The sequence below is a fragment of the Zootermopsis nevadensis genome, unplaced genomic scaffold (genome assembly GCF_977971745.1).
Source record: "Zootermopsis nevadensis isolate Lab colony 2312 unplaced genomic scaffold, Znev_1.0 Znev_ptg000058l, whole genome shotgun sequence".
NCBI classification, from domain to species: domain Eukaryota; kingdom Metazoa; phylum Arthropoda; class Insecta; order Blattodea; family Termopsidae; genus Zootermopsis; species Zootermopsis nevadensis.
Genome location: NW_028259189.1, coordinates 110,681 through 122,549, shown reverse-complemented (window position 1 = coordinate 122,549; position 11,869 = coordinate 110,681). Strand labels below are relative to the sequence as shown.

At 33.6% G+C, this 11,869-nt stretch overlaps 1 protein-coding gene across 2 annotated transcripts; it reads right to left on the bottom strand.

Moving 5' to 3' along the window:
• Positions 1 to 330: 330 nt before the first annotated feature.
• LOC147871324 (uncharacterized) lies at positions 331 to 11,788 on the bottom strand. Of its 2 annotated transcripts, none has more exons than XM_087339925.1 (4): positions 11,141 to 11,788; positions 9,669 to 9,764; positions 2,984 to 3,122; positions 331 to 1,382 (listed from the first exon to the last, which is right to left on the bottom strand). In XM_087339925.1, exons 2-4 carry the CDS (start codon positions 9,729 to 9,731, stop codon positions 1,093 to 1,095), a joined length of 492 nt encoding a protein of 163 aa, XP_087196051.1. In that variant the 5' UTR covers positions 9,732 to 9,764; positions 11,141 to 11,788; the 3' UTR covers positions 331 to 1,092. The 2 variants fall into 2 exon arrangements, with proteins under 2 accessions (XP_087196051.1, XP_087196052.1); XM_087339926.1 differs by having other exon boundaries at positions 11,648 to 11,788.
• Positions 11,789 to 11,869: the final 81 nt, after the last annotated feature.

The following is an 11,869-nucleotide window of genomic DNA, read 5'->3' as shown; positions in this document are numbered from 1 at the left end:
TAGCACTGCAGTGAGAACTGTGTTATTATTATATGGTAGTATACAAAGTGTTATTTTATATAGAATTTATTGGAAAGTGTTGTTATTAATGTTTTCTAAAGTACACAACACTGTAAGAACTGTGGTACATAATATGACATCAGTACTGCAGTATAAGTTAGACATCAGAAAAAGAATATGAGTCCAGCTAGAAAATTATCAGAAATGTACTTACATAGGAAAAGTTAATAAAAGTAGTTTCTGATAAATAATATATAAAAACACTTAAAGTACAACATACAGTTAACAATAAAGAGGTTTCACCTGTTTGAAATAAATTAAACAGTGATGTATTACAGATTTTAATAGTTTTAATGGCTATAAAAATTAATACTAAGAATAGAAAGATGTCACATGTTGCAATTATATTTTAATTTCTAACAAATGGGCATACAGAAAAGAACACATTCCATTATATGTGTGAAAATAAATATGTACAATTATTGGTTGAACATGGAAAATTTGATTATACATGGTTTGCCAAACATGTAATATCATACAAAAAATTCCACTGCTGTTTAAAATACAAAACATGGTTTAGCTTTTGTTTATGTGTTGGAGGCTGGAACTGTAAGGACTGCTACCCAGTTGGACAGTAAGTGTAAAAGTTTCTGTATAATAGTGGTTTTATTTAATAATAAAGAACTTTCAGTTTTAAACATCTTCATGTTGATAGCCTCTAATCCCCTTTTCCAACATATTCTGTCCTATATAGTTCTCTGAGGAATTGTGTTAGTCATCCCTCAGTTCGCTGCATATACCTATTTTCTACTACTGAATTGTAATTTCAAACAGATGTTGCAAGAAAACAAAGAAGTCTCCTCACAGACTTGTCTCTTTTATAAAATTTCACACTCAGTGAGAAGGTGCAGCATGTAGCATGACCACACAGTGACGTCATGACATTGGAAAACATGCACTGAGATAGAAGGTGACAGTGCTAACAACTTATAAGAGTTACCTGCACAGTAAAGCAGTGCAAACATTTTGTAGAGAACCAGATGTCTTCATTTGAATTTCCTGACTCCATACTGAAATGTGCAAGGACTTACTCTAATATACAGGTCTGGCCATTACATTATTATAATAACTATCTATGCTAAATCTTGAACGAATATTCTCATTAATTGATTTCTTATTATAGTGGCGACTGAAGTCTGCAACTGGTACAAAATCTTCACTCATTGGATAACGTTCTGCCCCAAGCTCCAGTACATTCATGCGCTGGTATTTATGAAAATTCAGTTTGCCTTCTTCATAGTGACCCATCTTATGCACCAGCTCAAGTTCCTTCACAATCTGTATGAAGCTCAGGACACAGAACCACTGGTAGAAGAGAAATACTGCAAACAAATGAAGTAACATGTACTGTGGGCACATTATTTCCCAATTGGACAATGCATTGTCACTTCGGCTCTGAATATGGAGACAGTATGCTTCTCCGAAACACTGGTATCTATCAGCCAGTCCACATGGCACCAGAACCAAAAAGAACATCATCCTCGCCACAATGTGAAAACTTCAAATCTCACTTAGAAAACACTGTCTGTGAGTCTGGACACTATTACATCATAATAACTAGGCATCTGCTTGAACATGAAAATGTTACTGTTTAAATTAGCTACTTCTTATAGTTACTTTCTGCCAAAATAATTCAAATTAGAAGGGGGTAGAAGGACAAGAGATTAATTTAATTTTAGTGTTCATTTTGTGAATATATCTTAAATTAGAGAAGGAAAGGAGAACAGGATTGAATTAAACAAAACAGAAGATTTCCACCTTAAGATTGCATCGAAGTTTGGGGGAAGATAAGACGAAGTAAATTCTTTCTTTATGCCCTTTTCATTCCTATGTTGAGCATAGGGGCCTCCTTTCAGATGTTTTTTGATCTATTTAGACATTTGATAGAACTCCTTGGATGAGTGATCAGTCCACCTGTACACAGAACAGAACATCACAGAAAGACATGCCTTGAGTGGGATTCGAACCCATGGTCCCAGTGTCTGAGAGCACGAAGCCCACGCCCCAGACTGTGTGGCCACTGTAACCGGCAAGAAGGAAATTAGTAGATAATTAACATTTTATTTAATTCCATATTTTTATTGCCAGGAATCCTTAAGTCCCAAAAAATGTAATATTCCTAATTTCAAGGCTTTGAAAGGAGTAATGTCTTTCTGTACATAGCAGACTGACCTGAATATCTGAAAACAAGATATTAGGCAAGATCTGCAGGTAAAAACTTAGTAACATTGTGAAAAGAATTAGTGAAGTGAAATGGAGTATAATGTGGTGGAGATGTACATTATGCACAGATGACAGCAGCATTCTTTGAGAGCACAAAAAATTAAGACTGTGAATACATGACTGGTGTGAAAACAAACTGATGAAATTATACAATAAGAGAAATGAAAACGTTTTTATGAAAGAACATGGAAGAATGGAGAATACTTTATCATACGATAATTGAACCACGTGGAAATGTACATGAATGATGATAATTTGACAATACCTCCACATATAGGTTTCACTTCTAACTGTTTTCAGTATGCCAAAGTGGCTTATTTAGATCTGGACTGAGTGCAAGTTTTAATGCAAGAATAATAAAGATTGTAGGATTTGAGGTTTTCGCTGCAGTAAGTCTGAAGATGATTGTTAACCATTTTCTTGGTATACTGGGTCTTTACATCATAGCTTTGAGTGAGAGGCATATCAAAAATTATAAGAAAGATTTTTTTATAAATAGAAATGAAATGTAGATAAAATATTTAAAGGACTCTGATACCTATTTATTTTTGATTTAAACTTTTTGTAATTAAAACACTGAACTAAAAATTATGAGCAATATCAACATCATAAGGAGCACATCACATTAACCTATTATAAAAAACTGTACAACCACACTATATTGCATGAAATTCTTGTACGATGGATTTCTAGAACTTACATAAGACAAAGCCTCCTAGTAAACCAAGGTCTGCAATGTTCTCCTTTACCAGTAACATGGCAATAACAAAGCTGGTGGTCAAGAAGACTAGCCGAGCAATTTCCAGCACAAGAAATGGGTACACACACCACAGGGACACCTGAGTGTTAGAATAAGGACATTTTTTTATAATTTTTATATACACACAGTAACACATGTATACTGATACAAGCACACACACATGAGGCAAAGTATCTACCATTCAGCGCTCAAGTTTCATTGAATAAAAAATTGTTTGTTTCAATATAAAATAAAATGCTCTCACTTGTGGGCATATAATTTGACAGTCTGTTTATCATTTAATTCTCTATTTAAAATTGTCACCCCATTATTAGGTAACTTTATAATAGTATCATATCACATGATTCATGACCATATCTTTTAACCTATATGTATGTGCCAGACCACTCACATGCTGTTATTTTACATTTCTGCTACCGCTGGATGTATAACTACTTCTGAGCAGTATCTTGCTTTTGTCTAGTAGACAAGGCACTGGTACTCAGGTAAGGGAGCTTCAAGTTTTTCACCAATATATGCTATTATTATGTATTCTTCTGTTTTATGGGAAAGGAGGTATGAGTATGGTATACTGTTGCATACCATACTGACAGGAAAAGAACCCTGCCTCTAAATAATGTTTGAAAATAAAAAATGAACAGTAATTTGACTCAGCATTTGACTCCAGTCAGTTAACTTACACAGTTCTCTGACAGTGCCAGCCCATCTCTGAGGACCATGTCCCACAGAAATTTCATGCATTGCTGTAAAAAAATGAGTTTGATTCATTTCTAATTTGTCTGCAATTAGTATAGCAGGAAAAGGTTTTTCAGATTTGGTGGTTAAGTTTCAAAATGTTCATGAACAAATTGTAGCTTTAATGCAGTTTTGCACTTATTATGGTATTCAGTAAATGTGCTTTGTAGTCTGTTCTGTTCTTGGATCTAACAAGATGCCTGTTCCTCCCTGATTTGTTTGAATCCTCCTTCCCAATTAGTATAAATTGTTCAGCTTCTGAATTCATAAAGAACGGCTGTATCACAGTTTCCATAAGTTGATGTGACTGTTGCAGTTATATTTGTGTTATGGTTGAAAGTTCATTAAGAACCTTGATTTTGCATATTAGGCAATCAAAAAAAGTTACACTTTAGAAACCCAATACTTTTCATCCTTAAGCCAACAAGACAAGAATTAACATTTTTTAAACAGTAGTATGAAAAACCTGTCATTGATAATGCATGAAGAAACAAGTATACTTTTGTTTCTTTCCTTGTGTATTTTCTGGTAGTGAATTTGTATGTACTAAAATTAATGTACAGGATTTAAAATTATCAGAACAACAAAGACCATGCTTGTTCCACAACAAGATTACTGTGAACTTAAAAATAATTCACACAAAAACGAACAGTGTATACAGCCTCTGTTTAGGAACACTCACGCGACTTACATTTACGCAAACGAATCTGCAGAAACAATCAATATTTTAGACGTCAGTTACAAGAGTTACTCCATTCTGACATTTGCTAATATGAACAAGTGTTGTAGGATCATAACCTCTTTAAACCCAGAGCGAAGTCTTGATTAATAATGTTCCATAAAGTTTACCAGAGAACGTTTGTTTCTTCAAGATGTTTGCAAACAGTTCGGAATTTTGTTCTGACGAGCCTAAGGAAATCAAAATTTTCTGTGAATGATACCTTTCTCTTTCTGATAACCGATGACTGACATTGTTCTTGAGTGTTATCTGCGAAATGTTGTTAGTGAAAATAGAGCCCCTACTAAAGGTAAAGGGCCAGTGGAGGGCGATAAAAATAAGATGGAACCCATATTCAGAACTGACCTGCTTCTTCCTTTGATGTAAATGATATTTTAATTCTCTGTTGTGATAACGCTCTACTAAAATATTTCACGATCACCGTTGATAAATGACTAAAACATGGCGATACTTATTGTATTTTTTTCTTTTACATTATCAAGCTGAAAATTAGAAATTACTAAAAATGCTGCAGACCGTACGCTCTTGAACAACATTCCTTTATCGTTGATTATTGATTAAACAGCATTCATTGAAGGACTGCGAGAATTAACTTGTGTTTTCAAGTTGCAAATTAATCAGATTGTTGCATGGAATTGGTGTGACTGGGTCAGTGACCCTCCAAAGGAGATTCAAAGCATAAACATTATAGGAGTATGTGTTTAACAAAAATAATTCTGATTATATACATGCTTATACTTGCACTTATACATTACACTCTGTCATGATTGCAAGGAACTCAAGCATTGAACAAAAAAGACTAAACTGTAACAACATGGTTTGAGCATGGGTGGAGAATGGTCAAGTTCTCCATCACATCAGCTTGAATTTATGTAGTTTCTCCTGTTGGGACATAATAAGTCAACTGAAACGTTATGTGTCACTATGATCAGATTTTTTCAGCAGGAAGTAATAAGAAAAATTAACAAAAAAAATAGGAATACTCATGAAGAACAAAAATTAAGACAGAATCAGAAATCATTAAAACCAAAGAAAGAACATAAGCCAGAAACATTGATGATTTGAACACTCAAATTGGCATGATTAGATAATACCTGCTTGTCATTAGTACCCACCCACAGAACATACAGAACCTTAAATAACCTATCATGGCCTGTTGGACTGCCCTGTAACTTGCAAATCTTTTTTGCTGATTGATTGATCTCATAACTAGGTTGGCTGATCGAATTGGTCATACACACCATGTGAGCCAATGTCTTGTGTTTCATTTTCCTGCTGTTAGTTTTGATCTGCAAAATCCTAGCTTTATCCTAACCTGTCCACTGATCTTCATAAATATGTTGGACCAGTTTTGATTATTTGAGATAGTGCGCATGTTTCGAGAATTATACTGCTGTCACCAACATATCATCTTTCATATTCATAAGGAATGTTGCAAGTGTAATGTGGCATCTGTCACTTGAGGATGGAAGCAGATCCACCATCTGAAACATTCTCTTTGGAATACTAGACCATGGAAAAAGTCTGGAAACCCAGTACTAATAGTAACATACCACTACCAGAACTCTTTAGAATTAATTATACTTAAAATTATAATTTAAAAGTAAGTTACTTCAATACTAGATATTTATACAGACAATAAAATAAAGATCAAATTTAATTCCAAGTTATCTGTATCTTCACCAATCAATCGTGGGTGTCCACTATCCCCAACTTTGTTCAGTGTATATTTGAATGAAATACAACATGTTTGGGAAACAGAAAAAATAAAAGGATTTCCAATCTCAAGAATACAAGCTTAAAAACAATCCTTTTTGCTATTGACCAAGTACTAATCTCAACTTCAGGAAAAGATTTACAAATATCAATTTATAAGATGAATAAGTTAATAAATAAATACAGGGTGACGATCTCAACAGAAAAGACAAAGACGATGGCATTCTGTGGCTGAGAACCAGCAAGAAGTAAAATAGTAATAGAAAACAAAATTATTGTACAAATAAACACTTTTAATTACCTTGGTTGTTCCCTATCATATGAAGCAGAAAAAGACATAGATATCAAACTTTCAAAATTCCTGAAAGTTACTGGCCTTATCAGCATGATTTTTAAACCATCAGAAGTCCAAAAACGAACTAGAATAAAAATATATAATACTTTGGCACTACCAACAATTTTATATGGCATTGAAAACTGGACAATGAAAAAGAGGACAAAAACAGAATTACAGCTGCTGACATAAAATTTATGAGATGCACTGCAAAGTACACTTGGATGGCCTACAAAAGAAATGAAGACACACTTAAAGAGTTAAAAACAAAACCCATTTTAGACAAGATTTTGAAATATAAAAACAATTGGCTTCAACATGTTAACAGAATGCAGAGAGACAGACTTCCCAAATTATTAAAAACTACACACACTGTGGACTAAGAAACCCTGGAAGACCACAGAAGAGGCTTTTAGACTATGAGACCAGAACAGGTCAATAAGACCAAACTCCTTGACTGTTTGATGATGATGAAATAGGTTACTTATGCTTAAAATAAAAATAAATATTACAGAATTATTAAAATTGTGATTTTAAGCTAGTTTCATGACCATTCTGTACCACTTTGTATGTGTGGCTCTTTCCTAGACTTGCTTGATCCTCACATAAAAATGAAATAATGTTATAGTAGCTATGGGCTTCATTATCTACACTTTGTGGCAAGGAAACTGTGATAATATTATAACTTATCTCACGTTGAAGGCTGAGCCTGTCGCAGAAGCTGCCTGCAGAAGTATTGACTGTCTTTCTTCTCTTTCAGTACTTGGAGTTATTGGGGTAATGCATATATTTGGCAGAAGAGGGAACCTCTATTACGCTGGTGGCATAAATTGCGAGGTGGATCTGTGAAATAACTGTTGATTGTGTAAGGAAATAAATAATTTTGTACATTCAGTGTTCATTTGAAACAAGTAAATTGTGTATTGTGTTGGACGCTGTTATTTCTGAAATAGCTTATTCAGGTTGTTGATATGTAAGCTCCTGTCTGTAAATCTAATTTTAAGAACTGGCTGTATTATTTGAAGGATACATGTAAATAAGCAGTGCTTTGTTTGAATGATGTCATGTACTGGTATGTTTCAGTATTACCATCGTATGCTTGTTGTGTTGTGTTGTGTTTCTCTTTGCTCTAATTGTACATAATCTATTATAAGAAAAATAGTACTTTCAGTTGTTTAGTACTTCAAAATTTTGTTCCTACTCTGCTTGCATCATCAATACATTTGCCAATCTTAAAAAAATGATTACTTTTATTCTGGGAGTCCTAATTTTCTATTTTTTTTTATTTATTTATTTACAAGTTCCAAGAATCCAATAGTGGATATAGAACACGTCACAAACTCAAGTATAAAAACATAAAATACATACATTAAAAAATTACATCTAGACAAGCAGCGTACTAAATTCAAGACAATATAATTAGTATTTTTATTACAATAGTTATCCAATTAAGTACTCATCCACAGTGTAAAACGAGTGAGTAATTAAGAAATGCCTTAATGCAACCTTGAACTTTTTAAAATTATTTGAGGTATTCTTAACCTCTGTGGGTAATTTATTAAATATCTTTATACCCACATAGTGAACTCCTTTCTGATAGATAGTTAAATTGGCTTGGGGTAGATAAAAATTTTGTCTCTGTCTAGTATCAATAGTATGAGAGTCAATGTTTGATGGAAAAAGAGTTTTGTTTTGTAATACAAACAATAATAAAGAAAATATATATTGTGATGCCAACGGTAAGATATCTAATTCTTTGAATATATTTCTACACGATACTCTATTGCCACATCCCATCATTGTTCTAATTGCCTTTTTCTGAAGGAGAAAAATAGTGTAACTATGAGATGAATTTCCCCAGAAGATGATGCCATAGCTCATTAAGGAATGAAAAAAAGCATAATAAATTGTCTTTAGTACTGAAATAGACATATATGGTTTCATATTTCTAAGTACATAGCAAGCCTTGCTCAATTTTTTAATAAGTAGATCAATATGATTCTTCCAAGTCAATGCACCATCAATCATAATTCCCAAGAATTTAGTACAGAAGATATTATTAATGAATTTATTATTATAACTTATTGTGACAGTATCTGACATTTTTCTCTTAATTTTAAAATTAATATAATGTGTCTTATTAAACTTTAGTGATAATCTGTTCATTCTAAACCATCTATTTATATTTTCAAATGTTGCATGAATGTGTTTATTAAAGTCGTTTGTATTAGAATGAGAAAATAGGATGCTAGTATCATCAGCAAAAATTATAGGTGTAGCAAGTTTAGTTATTATAGTATGCACTGCTAATGTGTGCTTTCATAAAAACCATTCTCCTACAAAATGTTGTATTGTGCTCATGGAAAAAGAAGTAGGACAACAAATTTCTTCAAAATTATTGTTAGTGTAATAGTGAAATATGTTTAAGTCCATTATCATGGCAATATTCACTATCACCAGTTATTCTTCTGGAAAGGTAAAAACTCCCCACAGAACCAGTCGGTAAATTATTAAGTTTATTTTATATTTTAATTCACACCACAATGCTTTTACCCTGTCCAGTGGGTGTGGTGTGTCCACTACAATTACCATAGTATGATGTTTGTAGATTCAACAAATATAATGATTTTCAGCTGTGTAAACACACATGCCATGTTCATTGGCCCTTTGTTTTAGTTTTTAATATTATAAAGTGGTTTGTGTAGTCCTGACTTCAAGCCCTACCTGGCCAAAATCATGGTGAAACCTAATAAAAAGGTTGTGATTAGATGATGAAATATGTGGTGAACAGAGATTAATTTAGTGTTTATTCAGAGAGTGAATTGAGTGATAGTGACTGTGAAGTGATATGGTTGTGAAATTTTTGTTTGCTAGTAAACAGAGTGACACCATGAGAAAAAACAAGGAAGGCCAAATTAAGGAAAGGAGATAATGTGGCAGTATGCAAGGACAGATTGGTGATCATGAAGGGGAAGGACAAGAGTATCACTCATGATGAAAAATTGATCCATGTTAGGGTTTGAGACCGAGATGTCAAGAGGCCTAAAGTAGTTATTTAATATAATTCAGTGATAGGAGGAATGAATATGAGTAATGCTTACCTGATAAGCTCCTGCAGCACTATGAACAGGCTGAAGAAGTTCTGTCAGAAACACTTTCATCATTTTATTGACATCTATTGCACCATTTCTTACTTCCTGTAAAAAAAAAGAAAAAGCAAGGCAAAATTACTAGGTTGGAATTCCAGTACAGACTTGTAGAGAACTTGATTTCAAAGCACCACAAAATTGAAATAAGGCCCTCAGACTGCCTCACCAACTGCTATATATGCAGCTAGGATACATTGCTGCTACAGCTTCCAAGCAGGACCTATATGGGTGGTGCAAATATTTCAAGGACCAATTACTTGGTATTATCAGTAAATCACAGAACAGGACATTGTGATATTTTGATCTGAGCATATTCCACATTTATGTTCACTCAACTTCTGTGTAGTGATCCATCTCTTTAACATCTGCTATCTGTAAGCTGTGTTCAGCTGAACTTCCACCAACTTTGTCACAGGTGTATGTTTAGTGTTTCAAATCTGAACATTTGCCCATAGGGTTGCATAATGTATTGTGTATGTCAGAAATGAAGTATTTACAACCTTATTTCAGCTAGATTCCTTGTCAGTGGCATAATGATCAATAATAATGATAACGTTCTCTGCATTTCTAAAAATGTAAACATAAATGTCATGTAAGGGCCACATTTCTTGAAATAAGCATGCTGTGTGCTGTCTGACAGTTCATCTTTCAATCATCGTTTGTTTGGCAATTTTATATTTAAAAATGGCCCAGATAATGAATTTGAAAGAGTAAATAACTTAAGGTTAAGCCATCTTTTGTTCGTGTATCTGGAACTCTTTCGTATCCTTATCGTGTTAAGTGTGGAGTGCCTCAGGGTTCCACCCTAGGCCCCTTACTTTTTAATATATTCATTAATGACATCTGCGACTCCATACATAATTCACAGTGCCTTTTATTTGCTGATGACTTAAAGATGTATCGGAGTATCAGCGATGTTGATGACTGCAAACTGTTGCAGGACGACATCCATTCAGTACAAAATTGGTGTCTTGTGAATGGGATGCAACTTAATTTAAGTAAAACGACTGTTATATCATTCACCCGGAAGACAAACAGTATTTATTTTAATTACAAATTGTGTAACAACCTGGTGGCACGCTCCCATTGTGTTATAGATCTCGGTGTTCTACTGGACTGTAAGCTCTATTTTCACCAGCATATCAACTATATATTATCACAGAGCTTGAAAATGCTAGGTTTGATTCGGTACATTACTTCTTCCTTCTCCACTGTTGATAGCCTTTTGGTCTTGTACAGTACCTTAGTCCGTTCCAAAATTGAGTATGCTTCCGTTGTTTGGAACTCTATTACTAATACAGATTCCTTTAAATTGGAAAGGATTCAAAGGAAATTTGTAGCTCTATGTTACGCTAGATTCTTTAATGGTGTTTGTGGCTATAATTATGACGATATATTAGTTAGATTAAATTTCTTATCCTTACATTTAAGGAGGAGGCTTTTGGATGCTCTATTCCTCGTGAATATTTTTAAAGGCAAAATTAGTTGCTCATCTGTTGTTGATACAGTTAGTCTCTGCATACCTACTAGGTCTATCAGAGACTATTCTACCTTTACTGTACAACGTAATTTCAAGGCCAGTCCCTCTGCCAGAAGTGTTTCTGCTGCCAATGCAGTCTGTAGGAGCATCGACATCTTTAACAAAGATTGCATTTTGCTTGCTGAGGTCAGTCAGCTTTTTGAACAATAATCATGGTTTTTTATTGTTTACTTAGTATGACATTTTATTGTGTATGTTTTTTGTTCAATATTAAACTGTTTCTAGTATAATTATTATTTTATTTATCTATAACATTTAGTTATGACTTATTTTGCAATAAATAAATATTGTACAGTTATGTTTTCAGTTCTTTGTTTGTTTGCTTTTGTATTGTAATGTCTGCTCACTGCTGTGAGAACCTCATATATGCAATTAATTCACTTCTTCACACTTTTATAAGCTCCTGTACTTAATCCTCCATTAGCATATGAATGCCCAAGTACTGAATCAATTGCACTCAATCCGTGAGAACCTTAGATTTCATCAGGCATGATGTATATACTACCAAAGAAAATAGCATTTTACAGTCCGTGAAATGGTGTCTATCATCCCGAGGTTGGTACGTCTCTGTGGTTGGTATTAGTAATTGCATAATAACGGAAAAACAGTTGAA